Below are 27,618 nucleotides of genomic sequence, written 5' to 3' on the forward strand. Positions count from 1 at the left end.
CAGCAGGGACATCGTTGTCCCTGCTGTTTAGATAGGGCTTCGCCAGCCTGCTGCTGGTGAAGCCAAAACCAGCATCATACGGAACGGTCAGTGATGCTGACCGTTCATAGATTCTGCCTGCTATCATTTAGATAGCAGCGCCGATATGGACAGGGGCGCCCTTGTCCTTTACCGCATGCTGGCTCCGTCATACATGGGGGGAGAAGCGGTATCAGTGCACATAACATGCACTGATACCTCTTCTCCCCCATAACGAATGGTCATACATCTGCCCCATTGTGTGTCAGAAACGTGTTGGTGGTGAGGATATCCACTGGCTGATGTCTGCTGCTCCAATTGACAATTTGGAACTCTTTCCTTCTTTTTTGGACTCATTCCTGGTGATATCTATTTTTTGTTTTTGCCAGCAGAGTATCATTACCAGTCTATCTGTTTTGATGAAGTCTGATTTTATTCTGTGACCATTGTATGTCAATAAACTGTGTTGTTTGTGGAAATTGGTAGAGTCTCCATTCGAGGATTTGCTGTGGATCTCAAAAAAGATTATTCCCTAGGTGAGTGCTGTTTCTTTGGTTGCTGTTTGGAGATAGGATTGATTCCGCCCACCCATCCATCCCAGGGTGCCTCCTGTAAAGAAACATTTATATAAAGGCAAAAACATTCCTAGATTATTTTACTTCCCGGCATAGAACATACAGACCACAGATTACAATTGTGCCTGGTAGAAATTGCCAAAATTCTTTATAGACTTTATTAGTTCTCCCCTCAATATTTGGAAGTTGGTGGATGAAATAAAAAATTTGATGTCTTTACCAATTACTGGAAGTCCAGCAGGTTGACTATTAAAAGTAGGGTGTGGTACCAGGGAGCAAACTGTACTGTGTCTTCTTACATCCTGAGATAAAAGGCACAGAGCAGATCAGTACAGCAAGTCTTAAACAGATAGCGATGGAATCAGTTGCCAAGGACATTCAATTCTCGACCTTCAGTAAGCAGATTGGAGTGAGAACTCATCGCTCACTTGGATAATGCAGCTTTATATAGTGTCAGAAAATGGGGGAAAATCCTTCTGCCTGGATGAGTAGTGTTCAAAGGATTGGATACTATATGATGATACTTTAACAACATTTTCATACCAAGTAAAGTGTACACCAGCAGAGAGTTTCCCAGATGGAGATTTTAATGGAAAATGACTACAAATTGGCAGAAAAAGCATCAACAGTTGATGTGTAGTCAACCGTATACTGACAAACTCAAAACTGCAGGCAATGATGATTGATGTACAAAATAATGTTTATTGATTGTATTTAACATATAATGTATATTAAAATCATGTCAGTAGTCATTTCATCTTCTTGAATATTTGGATCACTCATTATCTACATATACAATTTGTTGTTTTTAGAGTGACTGGCACTGGCATGAAGGATGTAACAATCTATAGTCTGCCCTAAACAATGTGCAGTTTATGTAACACAGTACAACAGACATATGCAGTCCCAATGATCATGGTAAGCCAGTTACTAGAGTCTCTCTCTGGTGCAATGACACACACACACACACACACACGCACGCACACACGCACACACACACACACCTGGGAAGGAAAATCTGCTGCAACTGGGCATGTGCAGCAGCTCCATTTATCTATACTGCATGTAGCGACCACTGCGCAGGGCCCAGAAATTGTGGGGCCCAGGACTGAAAAATATTCAGGACCCCCTTCCATGTGTTCGCAGCACTGGCCGCACTACTCAACCTCTACATTGCTTCAAGGGAAATGTGAACTATGTTTATGACAAATTATACTTTATAAACTCCAGTCCTGGGCCCCCTTTCTGTCTGGGTTTGGGACTGGAGTCCCTCCCCCCTCCCACGATGGCTACCCTGCAACTGGGCAGGCTGTGAGGAAGGGCATTTCTGGGCAACTGGAACCCTGCCCCTGCCTTTGCCTGTTCATGATGCATCTACATACAGTAAGAATACAAAAGAATTTAGATCTTCCTCACCTTACTTGCATATGACCTTTAATATAAACATGTTCCAAGTGGTTGGAATTGATGATTGTCACCATACTATAAGTAGATATATATATTTTAGGCCAGTGTTTTTTTGCACCAGCCGAACATTATTTAAAACCAACCATGGCCTCTTCCTTCAACTAAAACACCTGCATATACAACATAATACTACATCTGTAAAAAGGAAGATAAACATTGTTGGTAGTGCCATTAGTTATTTAGCATTTTTTTCTAAGGGACTAAGCCTTGAAAAGTGATAAAATGGAGAGTGATAAACCTGTAGCATGGCAGTTAGGAGATGATTGGCTGGTGGTTTATCACTTTCCATTTTATCACTTTTCAAGGCTTAGTACATCTGGTCCTATCATTTTTTTGCTCTTCCTATCTTTCTTCTTTTACTTTCATGGTCATAGGCAGAAAATCTACTCTGGATGTGCCAGTGAACTCTTCCATGCTAAGGCATAAGTGGTATGCTGGGTTTTGTAGTTCCAAACTGGTAATCCACGTATTATCTAACTCTACTAGGTATATAATGACAAAAATGCCATCTTTGATACCTAAACTCTTGTATCTTTGCACTTGCCTTTGACCACATAAATGTGGCTTCATTTTGTTCCATAAAACCATGTATATAACTCTAACAAATTTATTTTACATTTGTGCTTGCAACTTTAGAAACTTTGACTCAATACAGTGTATGAAATTTGCTACAGCCAGCAATATACAATATAAGGGTGGTAAACCTCAGTATGATGCAAAGACGGAGAACAAAGCAGTAATTACTCAAGAATAAGCTCCGTTAGTGCCCAGTGTTGGCAGAATGGAAGCTACATGGCATAACTGCCAACAAATGTACTAGATGGCATCTGAAAGCCCCAATACTAAGTGCCCACATCATCACCATTACATATCTGCCACTGTCTACTGCCGGGGAGTGGCACAAACTTTGTAACTCTTTGGTCTCATGGTGAAGAACGTTTCTGCAGTGAGGTCTAGGTCATCCCTGTCCACTCCTGGTGGGGGCCTGAAGGTAAACTTTTGAAGCATGCCGGTGAAGAAGATAAAGAGCTCCATCCTGGCCAGGCTCTCTCCAGCGCATACCCTCCGACCTGTATGATAATAAATAGATATAATAATAGAAAAGATAGACATTCAAGGATACAAATAGCAAGTTTTAGCATACAGCGCATATCTATGGAGGCACTAGTTGAATTCCTCGAACAGGGGAACATGGGAACAAGGTTTGCAGGAATTCAAGTTTAAAAATGTTGGGTAGATGTCTTCATTAGGGGGTTCTATATGATGATAAACATATGCTACAGCAGTTGTGTACTCCACAATAACCACCAGCATTCTTTACACTTTTTTATTCAATTACTCACAATTAATTTCTGTAGATTAATTAAACTACTCAACACATTTAGTCTGCAGGCTGCACTTATTCACGTTTCCTAAATGCACTGTTAACGGATAGCTCTGGGAACTTATCCCAAATTCTGTGGGTTAGCGTGTAATGTACTGCATGTACCCTTTCACCAGTGCAGTTAATCACTGCATCTAATTAAATCGGGCCCAAAGAGTGAAACATGGGAGGATGAGATTTTTCTGACCTATCTACAACAGCTTTCTATGAGCCAGGTGATGTTACTGATGTTATCATCTTTATAAGTGTATACTACCAGTTTTATCCTGTGTTATGCTGTTGTTATAAAGAGGGAAAGCAATTGATCACAATCGTCAAGTTGTTACTGAATGCTACAGTACGCTCCTACAGGCATGATCAGAATAGGTTTTGCCCCAGTAAACAAGCAATTCTTCTCCGATGCCGGGGATGATCATAATAAGTATTAGTTGCACGGAAGTTACTTACCTTTGGAGAAAGCAAAGAATTCATCTCTCTTCAAAAATTTTCCATCAGCATCCAGAAAATGATTGGGGTTATACTGCCATGGGGTCTCCCATACTGTTTCATCATATAGGATTGATGTGAATAGTGGAACCACCGGGGTACCCTATTAATAATGAGAATTATGTTTCATTGTAATAATTTTGACTGGTCATCTTTAAATTTAATATTACATTCATATGAATGTCCTTTTGCTATTTTTTCATATCCTGCCTTATCTGCCACATGACATTATATAAAGAGAACATAAATAAAATACAATCAATAAAAAATCTACTAGTTTGTAAAATATCCTCTAAAAATGCCACATTTGTTATATAAATTCAAATAAAAGATGTCATGTGAAAAAAGATTATATTTCCTATATAAGGTAAACATTACAGGCCATTATGATGAATAAAAAGGTTTGTTGGGCAACTGTTACACCTACAGTATTTTGACAAATTCACTTGGCACTCAAAGGGTTAACATTGTAGTTTTCAAATTTGTTTTAGAATAACTGAGTCCTCTGTTCCCCAGCAGGCCCAAAAATAATGTGATTAACCCCTTCAGTGGTGTTTTTTATTTTTTTGGGAGTGCTCCCCACTGGGTGAGTTTTTCATGGGGAGCGCTCCTTGAAAAAAAAAAAAAAAACACCACTGCCTCCCCTGGTTCGGGCAGTACTGCTGAACTGTCAATCAGCCGCTGTCCAGCCCGGTGCCCAGTCCCTGCTCCCGGCAGCTGGCTTGTCATAAGCTGGCGCCAGAAAGTTCAATAGAAAAGCTGGAGGGGAGGAGGAGGCGCGGCGGAGGGGAGGGAGCCGGGCGGTGCAGAAGCTGCCTGAGTTCAGCGATTGAACTCAGCAGTGGCAATCCCGAGAATTTTCCAGGCTTGCCAGACTGGGCATTGAGGCACAGCCCAGAAAATTCTCGGGATTGCAACTGAAGGGGTTAATGTTTGGAAAGAAAATATAACAATGGGTGGGTATTGCTATGTATTTAGATTAAATTTGAATTTGCCAACCTAGATTTATATTGGTATTAGCAGAGCTGCAGAGTGTAGCAAACCCCAATCTTCACCATGCACCCACAGAAGGAGCTTGGGCTTTTTCTGCAGGTCGCGACCCTCTGCCATGCCTTCATGTGGGGTGTGGAGACAGAAGGGTTTTCAGTAACACCAGTCTGGTCCATAAATGGACTGTGGCTAAGCCAGGAGGATTGCCAGATGGGAAAATCAGTACTTTATTTATTTTAACAGGTTAGAATTATCTGGGCTCTATACTGTTATTGCATCAGCAACAGAGAGGCAGAATAATAAACCTCCAGTCTCTTTAAATCTTCAAGAGAGCTGCACCCATGTCTAGCGCGCATCTCAGCAGGTACACTGCTCTAAGACTATAGCGGAGGACCGAGAGAGGACCACGGGGTATAATGCTCGGAAGGTCCTCCTTGAATGGTTTATGTGAAACTTCTTGATTAAATGCGCTGTGTAGATACCACTGGCTAGAACACATCAGCATTCCTCAATCCCATTGCTTTGATTGTCCACCAGTATTTTAAGAACCCCTATTGACAATGGAGATTCCACAATCTATTTCACTTCCTATTATTTCTGAGATGGAAGATGGAGGAGATCTAGAAGAATCATGATTAATCAATAATGGTTCTAAAGAGATATGAAATAAATATGAAATATGAAATAAATTAGGCGACCATGCAAGTCCAATCTAAATCTAAAAAGTATTCGCACAGGGGCAGGGTGTCACTCTGGTGGTGAGTCACCAACACGCAGGAACCATTAGTGCATTAAAGAACACAGGGGCCGACTCTGATTCACTCACAGTGAACCGAAACTGTCCCCTGCCCCAATTGGTCAGGTTTTGCATTTATGGGCATGTGCAAAGAAACGAGCGGCCTCTGTGATTTATATTGTCACCGGGCCGTTCGTAGCGGGGAGGGAGGTGGGGCGGAACAGGGGTGGTGGTGGCACTGGGACATTCCCTGGGTGTTCCCATGCAAATGCGGGTGGGACGAAGTGTGTCAGGGGCGGGCGTATGATGTCACATGACATCAGCCGCCCACCCCTTCTTCGCCCCAGCGCCCGCAAATACGGTTGCCGACCATCAAATGATTGGGGGGGGGGGGGGGGGGCAGTGTAGGCAACCAAAATCAGACCCTTAGTGTATAGATGCAAAACTTGAAGCAATCACATCATGAATAATCACATATAAAAATAATATTTTCTAGTACAAGATATAGCAAATGAGTTACCTTAGGTATAAAGTAGCCTCTGAAGTGGACATCTGTGGGTGTGGCATGTGCTAAGGACTGGAGGATGTTACCAAACCTTTGAGTTTCATGGACAACTGCCAGGCAGTATGGAAGGATTTTCTGGTCCTCCCACCTGGGGGGGCGCTCCAGCCCAATCACATTTTCAATTTCATCTTGAACTCTTTCTGGAAAAGACAACAGAAGGTGATATATGTTGTATGTAGTGATGCAGTGCCATTATGGTAACTAATATTGCTCATTCAGTTTGTGGGACCTATAATGACCATAATGACATTTAATGATAATTATCATGTTGACAGAATCATTACAGGACACATTGTGTGTATGGCCAGAAGGTGACCTCTGTCACTCTTACAACAGGTTATAGTGAAGCCTGAGAGGATCATGTGCAATTTCAGCACATGGGTCCAACTCCAACCAAGCTGCAGTGATAGATTTGTTTGTCATGTGTGAATGCTGTGATTTGCAGAGCCAGGGCAGATCTACCAGAGACAATGCCCCTGGACACCAGCCCCGTAACTAAGGTGACCAATCCCTAGATCGGCATCGGTGGGATCCTGAGATTTTGCCCCAAAATTGCAGGCATTTAAATTCCAGGAATGGAGTTTCCAATCCTGGGATTTTGGGATTAGATTTCGCATGGGTAGTATAATGCTGGGCAGCATCTAAGCACCTCCTCAGACGCTGCCTGGCTATCCTGATCCTGGCATGCGGCTCTGCCCAGCATGACATTTAGAGGTGTCGAGGTCACAATACGCAGGCTGTGCCACTGCTGTCCCACTGCCACCTGCCCACTTCCGATGGTACCCCCGCACCGCTGCCTACCGCTCCCGGCCGCACTACCTGCCATTGCACATCTAAGTAAATGTGCATTAAGACCATTTGGGAGGTGGGGGGTGATTTTTTTTAATTAGGGAGGTCCATCCCGGGATCCCAGTAATCCTGGGATTGAGCATTTTTCAAACCTGAATCCAGGGATTAAAAAAAATGTCTCAGGATTGGCTTCCATACCTGTAACCTCTTCCACTGCCCCTGGTTCTGATTTATGCACCTTGGGGCCAGATTTAATTTAGCACTACATGGGTCCTGTGCTTGTGGTGTTGGCAGTAGATGCTATGTGGGGGTGAAGTGAGTAGTGTGTATCTAAGTATTGCAGGTGTGTTTGCAGTGAATGCATAGGTGCTGGGGTGTGTGTGTGTGTGTTTGGGTGGTGTTAGGGTTGGATGTTCTTAGCGAATATACACAGATAATGGGGTGTTTCAATAACGATCACACCCTAGGACACCTACCAGTACTTGGTGGAAAGGTAAGCTCTTTCATTATGTCTTACATTTAGCATAATGTGTCATGAAGGTACAATATAAAGATATGTGGTTAGTTCTCCAAGATGTTTGGAACAACCTCACTACCAAGTACCTTTAAAAAGTAAAAACCGTGGGTAAGTGTTTCAAAAAAACTCAATGCTGATTTGAAACAAAGTGTGGTTACACCAAATATTGATTTAAATTAGAGTTCACTTCTGTTAATTTACTTTGCATTTTAATTGATAAAAAACATTAACAATTCTATTTTTGAAAGCATTCTTAACTTTGTAGCTGCACACCACACACGTGGGGACATTTACTAAGATGGGTGATCATTTCACGTGGGATGTTGCCAGTGGTGTAGCTAGGTGCCACAGTGCCCGGTGCAAGGGCATGTTTTGCGCCCCCCCCCCTATTTGTAGTAGGTGGGGCTCTTGCGCAGCAAAAATTGGGGCGCAACCTATCATTCTACTACACACCATAATGTCCATTGCACATTTTAGCAAACTTTGTAATACCCATTACACATAAGGCCACACACATGATGCCCATTACATACTATATAACAAACCGTAATGCCCATTACACATAAAGCCACATACCGTAATGCCAATTACACATAAGGCCACACATGATGCCCAGTACATTCTATATAACAAACTGTTATGCCCATTACATACTATATAACAAACCGTAATGCCATACTTGCCTACTTTTGAAAACTAATTTCAGGGAGATTATAGTTAGCAGGAGAATTTTGCACAGCGCCCCATTGAGGGGGCGTGTCAGGCTCCACCCAAAGGGCGTGTCTAGTTCCATATAAGGAGAGATTGTGAAAAGAGATTGTGCACGTGGCACCTAGAAGCGTGGGTGTATACTGCTACATCTGAGAGGAATCTTTTAAAATGACAGATCAAAATGTAGATGAGCCCCAAAGCAGTTAGTTAGAGCTACTGGGAAATAACGCTGATGCTTCAATGTATATCTGTCTCTAATTCCTTTTTTACCCAAAAAATGTAACAGTGTAATGTGGGCTAGGTGAAATGAGGGAGATTGCTGCTATTTCAGGGAGTCTCCTGCAGAATACAGGAGGGTAGGCAAGTATGCTTAATGCCCATTACACATCTGACACATAAGTGCCACTTACCTACATGCTCATTGCTAGGAACTTCATGCTCAATGCCAAGGGGGGCTGAAATTGCTCGTTGCCTAGGGGGACTGAAATAGCTTGTTGCCAAGGGGGACTGAAATAGCTCATTGCCATGGGGGGCTAAAATTTCTCGTTGCCAAGGGGGCTAAAATTGCTCATTGCCAAGGGGGACTAAAACTGCTCATTGCCAAGGGGGACTAAATAGCTTGTTGCCAAGAGGTCCCTACAGAACAGCCTTATTGTCCTAACTGCATTCTGCATCCATGCCAGAGCGGTTCCACTCACTGTTCAAGATAACCTGTGTGACTCGTGAGACTTCCTACCATGGCAAAGCATGGCCTCATGGGATTTGTAGTTTAACCGTTAACTGCTTAAAGTCTGAGCAGTAAAATATAATCTACAATTTCCATGATGCCACTGTTCCTGCTCCTCTCAGTCCTGCTGGGTGCCACGGCCTCTGACAGCTGCTGAATCCCGGCAGGGGAGGGAGCGGGCAAGCAGGGCGGGGGAGTCGGCTGCACACTGCTCCGGCGCCATTTGATCTCTCTGGGCCCGGAGCTTGTGCTCCGTGGGCTCCGCCCTCCCTACGCCCCTGGATGTTGCTATGGGCAACCAATAAGTTACTGGCTCTCATTCTAATTTGATCACTCCCCTGCATGTTTGCACAGGGGAGCAGTTTTGTTTGTGCGCATGTGCAGAAACATTTATGCGCATGTGCAGCCTCTTTGTGCAAATGGGCAGGGAGAATTGATTGTTCGGGGGGTGGAGACAACCCTACACCATTTTTTTTTACCTTAACACATTGTTTTGGACAGAATTATGCACAGATCTTACTAATCTGTGCATGGTTCTTTCAAAGTCACCAGCCTGAACCGGTCTATTTTTTGGCGATTTTTGATAACATGTACCAAAATTGCACCCTATTACATTTGTGAGTTGTATATTTTTTAATGGGAAAACATCTGGATGTGAATTGACATGTGCGATTTAATTCGCTTGTCAAAATGTGCAAATTTTGAGGCAAAAAGTGCGAAATTTACGGCAATTTGCACCCTATTACATGTGCGGTTTTCGGAAAACGTGCAATTTCTGACATTTTTTACCATCCCGCCCTATATGTTATATGTATAGTTTTTTTTATACATATGCAATATTCAGAATAGTTTCTGCTGTATTATCAAATGTGTTTATTCTACACAATAAATTAATTATTTATTATAATGGGTGTAAGTGGGGTGTAATTCACTCTTGTATATCTAACTCTGCAACAGTTCCTTTGACTCTATGCTGATGAGCGTCACAGATACAGAAGGTGATAACGGCACAGCATCCTTACTTTGTATTTTTGGATATTTCATCATGAGCAAGATGCCCCACTGCAATGTAGTAGATGTGGTTTCTGTGCCACCAAGCATGAGGTCAAACGTGGAAGCCAGCAGGTTCTTTTCGGTGAAGATCTTCTCTTTTTCATCTGTTAATTTTTCCTTGGAGGCAATTGACATATAGGCCTTTATTCACATCTGATCGCAGTACAAATGTTACATCTGCCCCACCTGCAGTGCACATGGTTTTGCCCATTTTCCAAACAAATTTGTACTGCGATCAGATCTGAATAAAGGCCATAGTTAAATCATCTATATGAATTAGCAAACATAATACAAGAACTTATTCGTACAAATAAGACAAGATTCAGAATGTCTTCAGTTGTGGATGTTTCCATGTTCACAAATAAATGCTGATTTTTGTATATACTGGGAACCGACTGCATCTATGTTACTGCACTGCCCCCAGCCATCCATTGTTGAAAGCAGGCTTCATAATCATCCTTCTTTTACCCCAGCCCTATCCTCTGTGCAAGAGACTGTAATTCCATCAACACATCCATGGCAAATATCCTGTCTGTGAACCCAATGCTGATGCCAACTTACACCAAGCCAAATGGAAGTGAGGATATGACTGAGATCCATATGACTCGGAATTCGCTGTACTGGCAGCACAGACGGTGTAATGGTTAGCATTACTGCCTCACAGCTCTGAGGCCATGGGTTAGATTCCCACCATGGCCCTAACTGTGTGGAGTTTGTATATTCTCCCCGTACTTGCGTGGGTTTCCTCCCACATGACAAAAATATACTGGCAACAAAATTAACCGTAGTTTGCTAATACTCCCAGTATCCATACGCGTCCAACTGAATTAGGTCAATAATGATCTTTTTGGAGAATTAAAGCTGGACACTTTTTTTCTCATGGTTTATAACCTTGTCAGAAGAATTATTTTCACATAGACAACAATAGTAATTATTTATTAACAACGTGCAAATGTGCAGTAATCCTTAGGGCCAGATTTATTTACCAGGCAATGGCCCCTCTCCTCCACTCCAATATTAGTTCACAATATGCCACACCCTCACACAGCAGTGTAGGTGAGTATAAGCAGCGGTGTGGGGGGCGCGGTGCAGGGGTGGGGTTGTCGCAGTGGAGATGGGGTGTTGGTGGCAAAAAAATCCCCATTTTGGCTATGGAGTGGCAAGGCGGGGACAGCCCTTACTTGCAAGCTCTGTCCCTCCATGCAGTATTTGATACATCCATGAGATCTATTCAATCATCACTTTTGTGGATTGATCTGAAATGATCACAGAACATCAGCATCTGTGGTTGGCGATTACTCATCCCCTTAGGAACAAATTATTTGTTCTTAGGATGTAACTGGTTCTACAATATAAATTCATTACTATGGTTTACTGCATATTTGCTATGTACTAAAAAAAAAAAAAAAAACATTTATGAGGGTTATTTACTTATATTGTCAAGATCAGGACCTTAACCTTTGAACAGTCTGGTTTAAATGTTTAAATGAATTGTAATGTTTTATTTTTATTTATTCAATGTTGAACAATGTTAATGTTCTTATTGTAAAGTGGCTCACCATTTGGATCTGCTACTAGCGCTAGGGCTCTTGAGCCTGACTAGATGTTGGACTTGAAAGGGTTAACTAGGGGTATGCAACTTGTACCACCGCACAGAGCACAGAGATCTGTAGACAGCACTGTCCCCACCCCTCAGCCCCTTGTCTGGCTAGAACGGTCTGTGTCAGCCCCACCCCTTCTGCACAACACAATTATGTCATACAGGTGAGGTCATGAAGTCATGCGCTCAGGAGGACCAGCAAGGGGCACATTTGAGACCTGTTACTTACAATTTACTAAAGCAAAGTAAGTTTGTAAGATCAGGAGATCTGTTGGACACATTAACATGTCCAAGGACATTCATCTTTTCATAGAACCACCTCTGCCAAATCATAACACTCATTTCACATCCATAGCTACCAAATGTTGGTTGTTCCTGTGGTTGTTCCAAGTGATGGAATTTATAAAGTGGCAGTTTTATGAATAATAACCACATTTTTCATGATTTGGAGCGAGTTGCTGGATTTTTCAAAGCAACACAATTTTAAACCTGATCTACTGCTAATCTCCAGTGCAGCTATTTTAATCCCACCAGGAGAACCACACATTGATAACGTTACCAAGTGGTCTACAGCAGGGCTGTCAAGCTTCACAAAGTGATAAAATGGAGAGTGATAAATAACCAGCCAATTAGATCATATCAATCATGTTACAGGCTGGGTTTGAAAAATGACAGAAATGAAAATGTTCAAGGGCCTATCATGAAAATTGAACTACAGTAGGTGAGGCCAATGCCATGTAGGCAGGTAGAACCCATGTCTCCAAAAATATATAAAAAGTACTAAAATTTCATATATAGAACAGGCATGTAATAATTATGATATATGGCCAACCATGTGGCTAGCTGGCATATGTCTGGTGCTCTTCATTCTGTCATGAACATGGACCTATTTTTATGTGGAGGCCTGGAGCTGCAGCCACATATGCCCTATGGTTAATCAGTCCCTGGTCTACACACTGTAAAGTTTGTGACATTGGGGCATATTTATAAAATAATATTTGTGGGAGTAAGTGTAAGTCAGAGGCTATTACCCTTTCAGCTTTCTGTATGAAGGCTTCCCCATAAGTCCTGAAAGATTCTTCACATTTGGTTTCCCTTGCTTCTTTGTAGAGTACTCTCAAAACTTCATTTAGTTGTTCAATTTTCTTCACAACGATGTGGGGTGTTCTGAGGAAGTACTTCAGTATGCTAAACACACAGAAGTACTGGAGACAGAAAAAGAGAAATACAATAAAACTGTATGGCAAAAAAATCTAGAATACTGTATGTAAACAGATACATTAAACTGTTTTCATAACATCATCCTGTGAATGGAGGTCTGTATGTACCATACTGTAGCTCCCAATTTCCCAATCCAGTACTCTGGCACATGCAGCTAGGTGCCATGGTGCATGTTTTGTGCCCCCCCCCCCCCCCCTTGTAATGAATTGGGGGTGTGGCTAACATGTGGTGTCATGTTATATTTGATACATTTAGAGACCCCCCACCAATCCCCCACCCCCATGATGAATGATTCTTGTTATTTATTAATATATGAATGTACTGTACATGTACAATGCTTCTTGAACTTTACTTAAACTAAAATTCACCTTGATGACACAGCCTGTCACACAGGCAGGGCGGCAGCCAGAAGCAGTCAGCCTCCTTCTCCAGCAGGCTACAGCCAGCACTTGGGACAGAGTGAGGACACTGCTGCAGGGAGGAGGGAATGTAGCAGTGGCAGGGGAGTGTCCTCCTGATTTCTGCTGCGCTGCCCGGCCAGCTCGTCGTCATGCAGCCGACAGCCAAGCAACAGCATCTTCAGGGAGGACATGGGGACGTGACGTCATCAGGTTGCGGGTGGCAGCAACCGGGCGGGCAGGCAGGCGCCGGACAGGGCAGCCGCAGCACACAGAAGCAGGCTGATCCTGAGGGCTGCTGAGGCACATTAAGCGAGTCCCGACTCCTGTGCTCCACTGGATCAGCCCTTCCTACACCCCTGGGCACATGCACAAAAAGGGCCATGACCGCGATACAATGGAAGCATCTGCCGTTACAGGGTGTGCCGACTGCTTCTAACCATCATGAAGTGGAATGTGTTCACTGGTTTTTGCTGTACGGAGAGGTCATAAATAAGTCATACCCAGATTTATGGGCAAGGACCTGTAGGCGCAACAGTAATGGCCACCTTCCCAGGGCAACCGACAGGGGGGTGCTGTGGGTACAGCTGTCCCGGGCCCTGGGCTCTGGAAGGGCCCAGGCAGCTCATTTTGCCCACCGCGCAAACCTGCCCCCCCCCCTGACTGCCTCCGCTGTGCTGCCTGCTTCTTCAGTGCAGGACTCCGGTGGCCAATTAAAATGCTGCACCGGCTTTTGAGCCAATCAGAGCTTGTGTACGACTACTGGGAATCAGATACTTTTGTATCTGGAGGGGCGCCTGTATCTGATTAGCTTTGTCAAGCAGCATCCGGAGAAAGGGGGTGTCAGTCCCTTTAAGAAACAATTAGAAAAGGATAGTGGTTGCGCTGGATCAATGACAATATATAAAAAAACTGTACTTCTGCAAAATTAAAGAATAAATATAAAAGTGTGCATTTATTAGTACATATTAAACATAAAAATAATAATAAACAATAAAAAATTACGTGATAGGATTTTTATAAAAGCTCAAAACTGAGCATGGTATTCACATGAAAACAGCTGCATCCAGAACGAATGATGTTAGTAACGTCACCTCAATATGTGCAGTGTCCCTCTTTTTGGGCCCAAAAGAGTTGGTCCGAGTGATAGGTGGCGAACAGCGTGGGCGCCAGTCCGACGCGTTTCGCTGCTAACAGCACCTTTTATTAAGGTGAAAGGTTAAAAAAGCTGCTGTTATCTTTGCTTCAGCTATTCCAATATTTGGAGGAACGCCACCCCCATTATTCAACTGGAGGAAGCACCTTAAAGGGACGCTGTTCACCCTTTTTTTGGTATTTGTTTCCTAGCACGGTGCCCACTAAGCAAATAGCTTATTGGGCTATTCTGCGTAGTAAAATCGCATTGCATCGCGTACCTTGTATAGTGCTGTGCGATGCGATGTCCATATTAAGTGCAGAGGAGTGCTTATACAATGAAATATTGCATAGGATGGCATGGCACCAAATGCGATGCGATCCGATGCAATATTTTATTATACAAGCACCCATGCCATGAGATGGGATAGGTGCTTACTATGACATGTGATGTGATTACATGTGATGGGTGCTTACAATTGTAAGCACCTCTGGCATTGTTTTGCGTCACCCCCTGTATCCACGCCACCCCGAAGCGTGGCGAGCGCAGTGGAACGCATCCTCCGACCTTTTCATACCCCCACTATCCACGTCGGTGTGGAGTTGATTTTATATAGTATGGCGAGCGCAGTGAGCCACCAAGCCCGAAGCGTGGCGAGTGGACGCGGAATACATGTAAAGTAATCCTCGTCCACTCGCCATGCTTCGGGCTATATACGATCAACTTTGCGCCGACGTGGATAGTGGGGGTATGAAAAGGTTGGAGGACGCGTTCCCTGCGCTCGCCACGCTTTGGGGTGGCGTGGATAGTGCTGGTATTTTAGGAACACATTCACACCTGCACATTCATACTGCTGACACAGTAATGATGACATGTGTTAACTAATAACTAACTTAACAAATTTGTTTAATGTAGCATAAATAATTTAAGAACATTCATTAGTGACAATCGTATCGCATCGCATGCTAGTACTATGCATTATGCGATGCGATTTGACTATGTTTGCGTACCTAGCAAATTTGGGCGCCGTGCTAGGAAACAAGTGCCTTTTTTTATATATATTCATTGATCCAGCGCAACCACTATCCTTTTCTACTTGTGTACCATTAGCCAATAAGAGCGGCTGCCGGTACACAAGCTCTGATTGGCTCACCAGCCTATGCTGCATTTTAATTGGCCATCAGCATACTGCATTGAAGAAGCCTTTGCTTTGGGACCTTCGGCAGGAGTTGGGCGGTAAGTGAAGGGAGGGGGGCCTATAGGGGCCCAGACTGGAAATCCGTCCCGGGCCCCAAAATTCCTAGCGGCAGCCCTGCACCTTCCAATAGTCTTCATTGATGAAAGCCAATTTAATAGAATAAAAAGCCAATAAAAAAAGTTTTCATTTTTAAATATGTATACATATTTACAAAAAGCCCCCATCCACTAGTGCGATATCAGCACTTTTTTAATGCTATTCTGATTAATTTTTGTGATGGTTCGCATGAAAAGTGTCACATCGCATGTACTTTTCCTGTGATTGCGATGTGAGGAGTGTTCCCTTGCGAATCACAACAACAGATCTCATGAGCTGCCACAAGGCTCTATCGGATCCCTCAGCCATGACTGGGATTGCACACAATACATTGTATGCAAAAGGTCCGCATACAATGTATCGTATGCAATCCAGAGGCCCGGGAGCTGCTGGGTGAGTTGGTGGGGTATAGTATTGTGGGGAATATTAGCATTTCTCATTTGGAGAGCTGCAGTCAGCAAGAAAAGGACAGTCCTGACCTTGTCATTGTGTTAATAAATATATTTGAATTAAAATGACTTCTGTGTAACATGAGATATGATTAGCTTAGGTTATTTTATATTATTTTTTAAAGGATTCCACACCTTAGCAGAAGGAAGACCAGTGAGAATAACAATTTCATCTATTAGCTTCACCATCTTCTTGAAGGTCGGGTTATCGTAGTTAAAACGTCTCCCAAATAAAATCCGAAAAGTTATGTTTGGGGGAGCGTTATATAACACTTTTTTCTCAAAGGGTTGTCCTGGAATGAAATACACAGAATTTATTAACAGCAGTTCAATTCAATTAAGACTTTTGTCCAGGCGGGATACGGTCATTGGGTCACCACCATGGAGGTCGACACCACTAGGCTGACATGCAGAAAGATCGACATAAGTTTAGGTTGACATGAGTTTAGATCGACATGAGCTTAGGTTAGCATGCAGTAAGGTCGACAAGACTTTAGGTCAACATGGGTTAGGTCGACAGGGTCATTAGGTCGACATGGGTCATTAGGTCGACATGGGTTTTTGTTACAGTTTTTTTGAGCCGACATGTGCCGACAGGCGGTATTTCATGCCCTACCATCCACTAGGACGTGGTTGGAGAATAAAATAGTATGTCGATCGTATCGAGGCACCGTGCCCGAAGCATGGCAAGCCATGTGAGGGGATGTGGTGGTACGTTTTAGTGTCCATGTCGACACAACATATGCCAACAGGCGGTATTTCATGCCCTACCATCCACTAGGCACAGCGTCTATTCCCGCAGCCAGGGGGCTGGGGGCATGGCTAGAGGCTCACAGAGCCTCTGGGTCATGCCTACATAGCGGCAAAATGGGGGCGTGGCCTCGCGGGGAAGCCGCGAGTATAGGCCACGCCCCCAAATTAGGCCATGCCCCGGAAATTCCAGCGCGCAGCAGCAGCGTCCCAGCTGCTGGGCTGCAAAAGTTGGGAGGTATGTATTTATGATGGGGCTGGTTTCATGCTTCATATGTTTCTTCTATTTTTGTAGTAACAAAGTGAACACAAATCTAAACCCTTCAGCCTTGTTATTAAGGCATCTGCCTCTTTTTCCGGTCTTAATGGGCCTACACACGTGGCGATTGTGCTGAGCGATCCTAGATTGCTCAGATCACTCAGCAATATCGCTTAGCACACAGCGCTGCACAGCGATGTCGCCAGGACCCGATGGACATGCGGGTCCTTTGACTATATAGCCAAATTGCCCTGCTGGGGTCATTAATGATGATAATGAGTGTACGCACTAGACAATATTTTAAAAGATATCGCTCTAAAAACCCCTTTCTGAGCAATATCTTTTACAATATCCTCCAGTGTGTATGGAGATAGGTTGGGTACACATCAGGAAGATCTGTATCCCAGCCCAATGGAGGACTGAAGATACAATATATGACATGGCTGTACAGCAGTGCAATAGTGCAGCAGTGCAATATACCATTACCCGCCACATTCCATAGCATGCCTCCAGTGACCATCTCATTATACCAGAGCCTGGAACATTCGCACAGCCACAGCATACTAAATAGCATAGAAAACCCCCACCACTTATACGTTTATAAATAGGCAATAACAGATTAGGGGTATTCAATCTTGTCTGGATTTTTTAGCTAACCAAAATAAATCCCGAACATATCTATTCAGTGTGGTTTTCGGTCGTGTTTTCTGCTGATACAGATTTGACTTTGTTTAAATATGCGCACTTGCTAAATACACAGATGCATAAGTCTTGGACCACACATAGAGGTCAAGTGGGTCCCGTGCAACAGGACCTGCTTAACAGGAAGAAGGGCGTGTGGAGTAACACAGCATTTTGGCCACATTGTCTGCACAAATACATTGGAATGTGTGTGCTCACTTTAAATGCGGTCGTCTCACCACCCAGTCCTACCGCAGCATGATGCATTTGGCTGTGGTCCTGCTGATAACCCACTGGGACCCGCTGCGCCGCTATGTGTAGCCCGGCCCTAAGGGCCAGATGCACCAAACTTCAAAAAGTGATAACATGGAGAGTGATAAACAACCCACCATGTAACATGACAGTTAGGGGGAAATTTACTAAAGGAAATTTGTAAAAAATAGGTGTATTTGTATTTAGAAATACACTTATTTTTTACATTTACTATCCCGAAAATACAGCAATTCGTATTCGTATTGATAGCACATCAATACGAATACGAATTGCCGTATTTTCGGCATAGTAAATGACAAAAATAAGTGTATTTCTAAATACAAATACACCAATTTTTTTTACAAATTTCCTTTAGTAAATTTCCCCCGTAATGGCTGATTGGCTAGTTGTCCTAAGTGCGGGCAACCAGTCAATTTGCTCCTAACTGCCATGTTACAGGGTGTTTTTTTTAATCACTCTCCACGTTAGCACTTTTTGAACACTCTTCGTAAGGGTGAATAAATTCCACACTTTCTCTTTGTATGGGTTTACTAAAAGCCTGTTGTGTCTACTGTACATTAATGGTACCCTCTCCTTTACTACAGTATACCCTATTCCTCCCAATTATTATTTACTTTACTTTAAAATTTTGTGTAGATTGCTCGGTGAGTAATCTGGCAGAATATCTGAATGACAGTGTTCTACTAATGATCTCTACAGCTCTAATACCTGATTTCAGTTGTCAGTCAGGATGATGTTGTGGTTCTATGCCAGCTGCCTTCCTCCGAAATAGCAATTGTAGGAGAAATTCATACGATATTGCATAACTTACCATTATGAGACTTGATTAACTCATTTAAATATTGTAGCTCCTCAATAATTCTGTCTTCTATGGATGATTTTCCCATCCCAAGATCTCGTAGGATTGATAGAGTAAATCTTCGGGTTATTTTCCATCCTTCTCCAGTGGAAAAAATCACTCCTAAAAAAAGACATATAGGGGGAAATTTACTAAAGGAAATTTGTAAAAAATAGGTGTATTTGTATCCAGAAATACACTTATTTTTGACATTTACTATCCCGAAAATACGGCAATTCGTATTCGTATTGATGTGCTATCAATACAAATATGAATTGCCGTATATTTCCTTTAGTAAATTTCCCCCATAGTAGCTAAAGGCAAGTCAGAGTTTGGAAATGAACAAAGGATGGCCACGTTGTATGGGTGAGTGGCCACAGCATGTTGTCAATTTTGGTCCTCTTTGCAGCCAGTAGCATACACATGTTGAGTACCCAGAAACCAGCTCCCCCGACAGAAATAAGAGAGAGCATGCATGATATTACAAAGCTCCGCCCCCGTGCGAGCCTTTTAAATATCACTCCCCTAGAAAAATCCTGCATTTGCCGCTAGCAACAGTGCTAAAGTTGGATTGGTCATGTCCAGTGCTGACGCTAGGAGGAATCACTCTCCAAGGGGTAGCACTAACTTTTCGGCTAGTCCTCAGTGGCAGGAAAATTATGTGCAGCACTCAGCTCTTGTAACAGTGTGTAAGTCAGCTTTGCAGCCACAGCAGTGACTGGAGGTAGCCTATCATCTCCCTGGAGTGATGAAAAGGAGGGGCGAAATGCTCGGCTATGACCTTTCTGTGATACCACTCCCTTTCCCATGCAGGGCTGTCTTAGAAGCAGCGCATGCCCCTGGGCAAACCAATTCACTGCAAACCATCCCCAAAGTCCCATGCATGGTCTCCCCACTTTCTGTCTCCGATGGCTGCAGCCTCAGGGCAACAACCCGGGACTTCAAGCAGAAGGTGGGGCTCCATCCCCGCAGTCCCAAGCATGGTCTCCCCACTCTGTCTCCGGCATCTATGCAGAGAGTGACAGGACTGTGCACCATCCTCCGGCGCTGGTCAGCAGGAAGTAGCCCAGCTGTGGCAGGTGGACAGAAGCCGGGGAGGGGGAGAGGGATCGGAGCGCTCCTTCTGTGCATGAGAACATTTGGAGGGAGATACCCTGGAGTGTGGCTGGGGAGCGATGACTTCTCTCCGGGCCCTTGAAATCCTGGGGTTCTTGGGCAACTGCCCATTGAGCCCAATGGAAAAGACGGCTCTGTTCCCATGAGGCCATGGCACCTGCAAGGGGAATTAGTGTGCACCGGTGGTCACACGACATATAGACGTTCCTGACCATGCTATTTTTGAGGTGTGGGTGAGACTCTTTAGCAGGTCTGTACTCAGAAGCACGTCTCGCCCATGCCCCAAACATCAGGGAAGGGGCTAAATTCGGACCCTACCAAACAGGGATAGGGTCTGACTGGTTACTGCAAGTCATTGCAACTTTTCGGATTAACTGTTGTACATCAATGCAACTTTTCTGTTGCTTTGCTGTTGATCACTGCAGCTTTTCTGATTGGCTGTTTTAGGTAACTGCGCTCTTTCTACACGGTTCCTCAGAAATGCTCCCCAAGGTGCCTTAGTCCTAAAGGCAAAAGTGCAGATCTGTCATATGAGTAACCTACCATGGTTTTTCTGAAAGATATCAGCAATAGGGATCTGTCCACGTTCTCCAAAATCATAATTAGCTTTCACCAGGGCTTCTTTATTGGCTTCATATCCAACCAGAACCACAGCTTTTATAGATCCAAAGTGGAAGGTGAAGAATGTGCCGTATTTTTTTGCAAGCTGGAAAACAGTTTTAATATAATGTCAGCAAAGGAACCACTTTATTTAGTGGAACTTAATTGTAAATTAGCATCCCAACTACTCACCGTCATAGATAAATCAACAATCTAAAATATAGATGCGCTCAAAAATGATACAAATGATTCCAGAACCTCCGTCCAGACACATCAGTACTTTGGATCAAAGACAGTCGCACCCCACTGTAATTAACCCATGTCCTGCGGGTGTCGGAAATAGAATGGAGAAACAAAGGGGGTGCCTCATAGTGCAATAAACTTCTTTAATACTTTTAAAAGCACTTCACAATAAGACCGGATGATGGTACTCATACCAAAAATTTCAAGTGATGTGGGCTTAATAACACATGACGTTATAACTATCAATACGGCAAACAGCAGCAAGCCTTTCTTCGGCAGGATTCCAGGACCACACACCACACCGTGGTCCTCCATGTACACCACCATGCACCGGGAGCCTTCTCCGCCGTTCGCAAATGCAAGCCGCTCGCCAGGTAGTTCAAGGCAATCGCGTCATCAGCCACATCCCAAATGCGTTACGTCATAAACACTGTGTAAGTGAGCTTGGCTGGGGGATGCACATTACAGATCTTATACCTCTTACAGCCCATCCCTATCCAGCACTCACTGGACAATCACTCTATTAAAAAACGTAGGAGTTTACATATATTATACTCACAACCTTCATAGTTGAACTTGTAGCAAAACTTGATCATTCTAGTGATCCATTATAAGTATATTCCATAAAGAAAAAAAAGGTATTATAAATGCTGTTCGAAAATCAAGCCAATTTGTATACTGCTCGTTATTATATTCATCATTTCCATATTTATTTGCACCTATTTTTTTAATAGACAGACTTTACATTATAAGCCCAGTTTATAATATAATGTTCAGCAAATAAATCACACAATAATAATAATTATAATAATAATAACTACAATTTTGCAACTAAAAGAAAGGTTGTAACTGATTCTCTATACTTTGTATCACGTCCAGCAAGTCCTACAAACTACACAGGCAGTACTGAAACCACATAATTATTGGTTATTATTTCTCCCAATAATGATTACATACAATTTTTTTAATCATAGCATCATGTTTTTTCAGCAGAATACTCAAGGGGTGCAGTGTTAGGGTGCCGCAGTGTGGACTTATTTAGTGTTCAGGGCTGCGGGGTGTGCCCAGTGAGGTGTGCCGCAAGGAGGAGCTGAGGTTGGAGGCTGCTCCAGGGTTATCTGATTATCTGTGCACACTGTATTATCAATACATATATAAAAAGTATATTCATTGTATAACCACCATAGTCTGAGTTTTATTACATTATATGAAGAATTTGCATTTTTAGTGAATGTGAGCGCGGAGTGACACCTTTTGGTGTACCCCCATTATACTCCTGTTCAGACCTTAAAAAAAAAAATGATATATATATATATATATATATATATATATGAGTTTCTGCTGATTCCTTCTGAAAAATAGCACTGGTTATACTCCTTTTACACTGGCAAGCTGGGTCGCACCCGCGATTTTGTGCCCAGCTTGCAACCCGGCTTGCAGGCGCTTTTGCATCCTGACCCGGCATAAAGCGGGGTGGGTGATGTCATCGGGAGGCAGGGCCGGGGGGTGGCACTGGGAGATGACAGCATTTACAGTGCAGTGAATGGGACACAGGTTGCATCGACCCGGGTTACCTGTTTCCACTGCCCCTGGATCCGGGAGAGTACCGTGTCCAACCCAGGAAACTACCAGGGTTGCGTTTCCACTAGCAAAAAACCCCGGTCTCGACATGCATCGACCTTGGTTATTTTTGCTAGTGGAAAAGCGGTATTATTTATTGGTGCACAGATAGGGTATATTTGTTACTATCTGTACTGCATTTCTGTTGATACTAGTGTAGGTGGGTGCATATTATACCACAAATAGTTGCCCAGAGGAAAGAACATTTTTTTTTTGCTCTTATGATAAAATATTAGCAAGGATTCTATGAAATTGCATTACTATTTTTTTTGCAGATATGTAAATATGTGTAATGACAGAGATGTTCACTGCTTATCAACCCTTTGAGTGCCAGTACGAGACATGTGCAAACTATATACTAATAATGCTAGGGTCGAAGTTGAGGAATATGAATCACTTTAGTTTTTGCCGGCAAATGATCTGAAGAAGGGCTAGCCCGAGCCTAATTTTTGTTGGTAAGCAAATATATATTTTAGCATCCCTCACTGTGGATATTGTGGTGGAGCTACAATGAGGGTGGAGTAACAATTGGCCCACCAACATAAAGCCAGATCCACATAGACTGAAAAAAGCCAGATTTTTTTAAATCCTCAGACTGCACACTGTAACCTCCAACACACTCGCGTTTGCTGTTATATAATAGATGTCTCCAACATTCTAACTGAAGATTTATGCCATGGTGACACATATCACAAACATGCTGCATGGGTGATTGCTAATAAATGAATGAATAAATGATGCTTACAATAAGTCTCACTGTATTTTTTGCCATGAGATTTAAGAATTATATGCAGCGGTAAAAACTGCTACAAGATAGCACGCAATGCAGGTGTCCTAAGGCGAGCACAGGGATGACAGAAATACTCCTGTGGAGGAGAAGGGCAAGTCGCAGGTGGGGTTTGACTGGGGTGGTACACCGGTCAAATCGTAACACAGGTGTCCTAAGGCGAGCTCACAAAGGACAGAAACCTGATACCCTGCTTCTCCAAGGGAGGTTTCTGTCCTCCCAGAGCTCACCTTCAGGCACCTGCTTTAGGGTTTGACAAGTGTATCGCCCCAGTCAAACTCCCCACCCATCCAGTGACATGTCAATATTATGGGGGCTCCACCAAAGGTCGATTAGCTTAATTGGTGATCAAAAGTTTAGTTAGTTAAGGTAGGTGGATAGTTGGAGACTTGCTCTAGCTTCTGCCCTGCCGTGGTTGGGAAGGGAAGGTGGATAGTTGGAGACCTGCTCTGGCTGCTGCAGCAGCTTTTGCCCTGCTGTGGTTAGTTAGGGTAGGTGGATAGTTGGAGACCTGCTCTGGCTGCTGCAGAAGCTTCTGCCCTGCTGTGGTTGGGAAGGGTAGGTGGATAGTTGGAGACCAGCTGTGGCTGCTACAGCAGCTTCTGCCCTGCTGTGGTTGGGAAGGGAAGGTGGATAGTTGGAGACTTGCTCTGGCTGCTGCAGCAGCTTCTGCCCTGCTGTGGTTGGGAAGGGTAGGTGGATAGTTGGAGACCAGCTGTGGCTGCTACAGCAGCTTCTGCCCTGCTGTGGTTGGGAAGGGTAGGAGGAACAAGAATTGCATAAGCATAAACTTTCGCCTGTCCGTCTGATGGGCATTAAGACTAGTAAACCTATACATCACAGTTCTCCAAACCTCCCACAAACAGGTTTGGTATATTATGTTGACAATGAAAGTGTCAACAATGAAAAATGCTACATGATCATAGAGTTGACAGTCTATCAGCAAGGTACCCCTACAGTTAGCCTTAACATTTTCTGGCTATGGTGACATTTTTCAGAGATCTCAATATTTAACCAACATCATAATGTTCATCATATTACAGTATATCCTATCCGTCTCTATATATATATATTATATATATAGAGAGTTATAGTTTTGCATGGCGTTTGTACTTCAAACTGATATCTATATTGCAGTGTAAAAATAAAGCATCCAGTATTGACTCTGCACAGAAACAACATTTACAGATGGAGCGACTCTTGCCTGATTTACTTGGCTGTCGCAGACTGGCGGAGAGTCGATCCATCTGATGTCTCACATGCAAGCATGTCCCCGTCAACACACAGAGAGTGCTTTCCCTGCTAGTCTCCACTTCAGGGAGACGGGCAGGGATTGGGGGCAGCTGGGGTAGGGCAGCAGGTGAGCTGCTGTGGACGGCAGAGGGCTCCCTTGGAACGGGGTGTGCTAGAGTCTCGTGTGTATGTGCCCCGTTCCGGCGGATGGTGGCGGCCGGCAATTCTTTATCAGGAGCAGCTCCAATGGGAGCGGCCTAATCTGTAACTCTCTCTGCACATGTTACATCTGCCCCACCTGCAGTGACCATGGTTTTGTCCATGAGAAAGAATGTGCTTTTGCAAGTGAACCAGAATCAGGCACAAAGTGCCAGCTAATCAGCTTCTAACTGCCATGTTACAGGCTGAGTTTATAAAATAAAGGAGCTGGTTGATTTATATTGTATTGCTCTCCACTTTATTATTTTTGAAAGCCCAGAGTGACCATTGATTTCCTGACTGCATACCACTGAAATTATATATTATGTGCTTATACAACATACCAAAAAGAACTCAAGAAAGAAAACAGTACCTAAGTTGCCACAATAAAAATACTTTCATCTGTTTTGTGGGATACGGTCGCATTGTTGACCCAACTTAGGTCGACACTCATTAGGTCGACAGGGTTCTAGGTCAACATGGATGAAGGTCGACAGGTGTCTAGGTCGACATGGGACAAGGTCGACATGGTTTTAGGTCGACAAATGCGTCAGGTCGACATGGGTTAGGTCGACAGATCGCTAGGTTGACATGGGTTTTTTCACAGTTTTTTTGATCCAACAGGCGGTATTTCATGCCCTACCATCCACTAGGGATGTGGTGGTAGAATAAAATAGTGTGCCGAGCGCAGCGAGGCACCATGCCCAAAGCATTGCGAGCGGCTGCGGTTGACTTCCAACTGTGTCCATGTCGACTATGATGACATACGGGTAAAAAAACTGTGAAAAAACCCATGTCGACCTCGCGACCTGTCGACCTAACCCATGTTGACCTAACGCATTTGTCAACCTAAACCCATGTCGACCTTGTCCCATGTCAACCTGGAGACCTGTCGACCTTCACCCATGTTGACCTAATGACTGTCGACCCATGTCGAGTCAGGTCGACAATACGATCCACGCCCCTGTTTTGTACAGTATACAGTAGTTCATATTGCTTGAAAACCAGTGAGATTTAAAATTAAAACCTTTATGCTTGAACAAATACAGATGGACCAGTTATAAACCGTTACGCTTGGCTCCAACACTGTGTTGCATTTTCCATTTTTATCGGTAATACATACACCTCCTGCCACCCACCACCTAAACGTCCTGTAGCCTGACTGGCCCCCTAGCTCTACCCAGCAGCCTATCTAAACTCTCCGAAAGTGTAATGCCTGGTACACACCAGGACGACTAGGGCCTGATCCCCTCCGACCAATTGGATGTAGATTGTGTGGTGATTGGGCCCTTTTCTGTCCTGGTGTGGACCGATACCGATCCGATGCGCGGTCCCGCGGGTCGGTCGGTCGTTATTCAGATCCTACCTGCTGCAGGTAGGATCTGAATAACGACCATACAGCCGGGTGCGGGTCGCCACCGGATCGGACCCGCTCACGGTGCACATCGTGAGCAGGTCGTGCCCCCCCGCATCATCGTGAGCGGGTCTGAAGAAACACTGACGACCCGCCTTCAATGTGCATCGTGAGCGGGTCATTGTGGTGTGACAGTGTACTCCACATACTGTAACTCCCCTCTGCAAAATAACTTCCTCCAATGCCTGATGTATCTCGATTAAAAAGATGCTGGACCATCAGGTGCAAGATAATCGATGTATTTGTATTGAAATAACTATTATACTTTATAAAGCACCACCATAGTACCCAATGTTATGCAATGAGTCAAGCATACTACAAATAAAGTACATACTGTACATTGACAGACAGAAGACAGAAGGTAATGACTGGACCCTTTAAAGAAATGGTCACCTGGGATACTGTCTCATGCAAACTCTACTTTTTTTCTAGTCACTTATTTAGAGCAAAGTCTATTTTACCTCCATAAAAGTGTAATCTTGTCTGTTAATATCCAAGATGTGCATGTTCCCGATAACAGGTAGAGGAGTTGGTCCTGGGGGAAATCTATAGATGTTTCTTTTTGAAAAGTCCAAAAGGATCTTTACACACATCATAACGACGGTGCATAACAGGAATAGAGTCACTGAATCGGAGTAGACAGCCATGATGGTGTGTGGTCTGCAATACAATCATTAGTAGATGCACAGCCTCTGTATATATAAATATATACACAGCACTGTAATAAGCTTGTGCCCATCAAGAACCTAAGCTCCGCCCACTACTTCACCATTGGTTCTTCATTTACTGCTTCCTTCAATTAATATGATGATTAAACAAAGTTGGCAAGAACATCTGTCATGTATTTCTCAACAGAATCTCTCTAAATGAAACAGTTAGAGATCATATTACACAGACAGATTTGTTGTAATAGTTTTAAAATAATTTAATATAATTTATTTTGAAAATCAAATAAATATAAAAGAAAAGAAAATACGGTACTTGTTTCCTAGCACGGCACCCAAGATTTCCATCTTATGGCATCTTATGCCATCGCATGAATCGCATGCCATATAGCCGCATATGATGCATGCAATGCGATTTTTAATTGTATAAGCACCCTAATGGGTGCTTACAATGTTAAATGCACCCCCACGCCACCCCCACTATCAACGCAAACCCGAAGCGTGGCGAGCACAATGAGCCCACGAGGGGAGGTGGTACGCGTCCTCCGACCTTTTCATACCCCCACTATCCACGTCGGTGTGGAGTTGACGTTAGATAGTGTGGCGAGCGCAGCGAGCCACCGAGCCCGAAGAGTGGCGAGGGGACGCTTATTACTTTACATGTATTTTCGCCATCCTAGTTGAACTAGTCAGCTCAGCACCACCTCCTCTGCCGGCCTCCCTGCGCTGAGCGGACAGCCTGAGCACGTCATGATGCATATGACGTCATGACGCGGCTCCGTCAGTCTGAGTAGTTTACATACAGACAATAGTGGCGGTGGCTGGG

At 43.7% G+C, this 27,618-nt stretch overlaps 1 protein-coding gene across 1 annotated transcript; it reads right to left on the bottom strand.

Moving 5' to 3' along the window:
• Positions 1-1,275: 1,275 nt before the first annotated feature.
• LOC146020191 (cytochrome P450 2W1-like) lies at positions 1,276-26,821 on the bottom strand. The gene is made up of 9 exons (XM_083153124.1): positions 26,589-26,821; positions 20,576-20,738; positions 18,890-19,039; positions 16,251-16,408; positions 12,650-12,823; positions 9,988-10,135; positions 6,177-6,361; positions 3,892-4,033; positions 1,276-3,130 (listed from the first exon to the last, which is right to left on the bottom strand). Exons 1-9 carry the CDS (start codon positions 26,772-26,774, stop codon positions 2,943-2,945), a joined length of 1,494 nt encoding a protein of 497 aa, XP_083009250.1. The 5' UTR covers positions 26,775-26,821; the 3' UTR covers positions 1,276-2,942.
• Between the last annotated feature and the right edge of the window lie 797 nt (positions 26,822-27,618).

Source organism: Crinia signifera, chromosome 7, assembly GCF_055691185.1.
Source record: "Crinia signifera chromosome 7, ASM5569118v1, whole genome shotgun sequence".
In the NCBI taxonomy this organism is placed as follows: Eukaryota; Metazoa; Chordata; class Amphibia; order Anura; family Myobatrachidae; genus Crinia; species Crinia signifera.

What these genes read in the sequence shown, in the direction of transcription:
- LOC146020191 (XM_083153124.1), bottom strand. Translation starts at nt 26,774, where the DNA reads ATGGCTGTCTACTCCGATTCAGTGACTCTATTCCTGTTATGCACCGTC. An exon ending in AAGATTACACTTTTATGGAG is followed by an intron (nt 20,739 to 26,588) that starts GTAAAATAGACT and finishes ACTGTTTTCCAG; the next exon opens with CTTGCAAAAAAATACGGCAC. An exon ending in TCATACAGAAAGCTGAAAGG is followed by an intron (nt 10,136 to 12,649) that starts GTAATAGCCTCT and finishes ATTGCCTCCAAG; the next exon opens with GAAAAATTAACAGATGAAAA.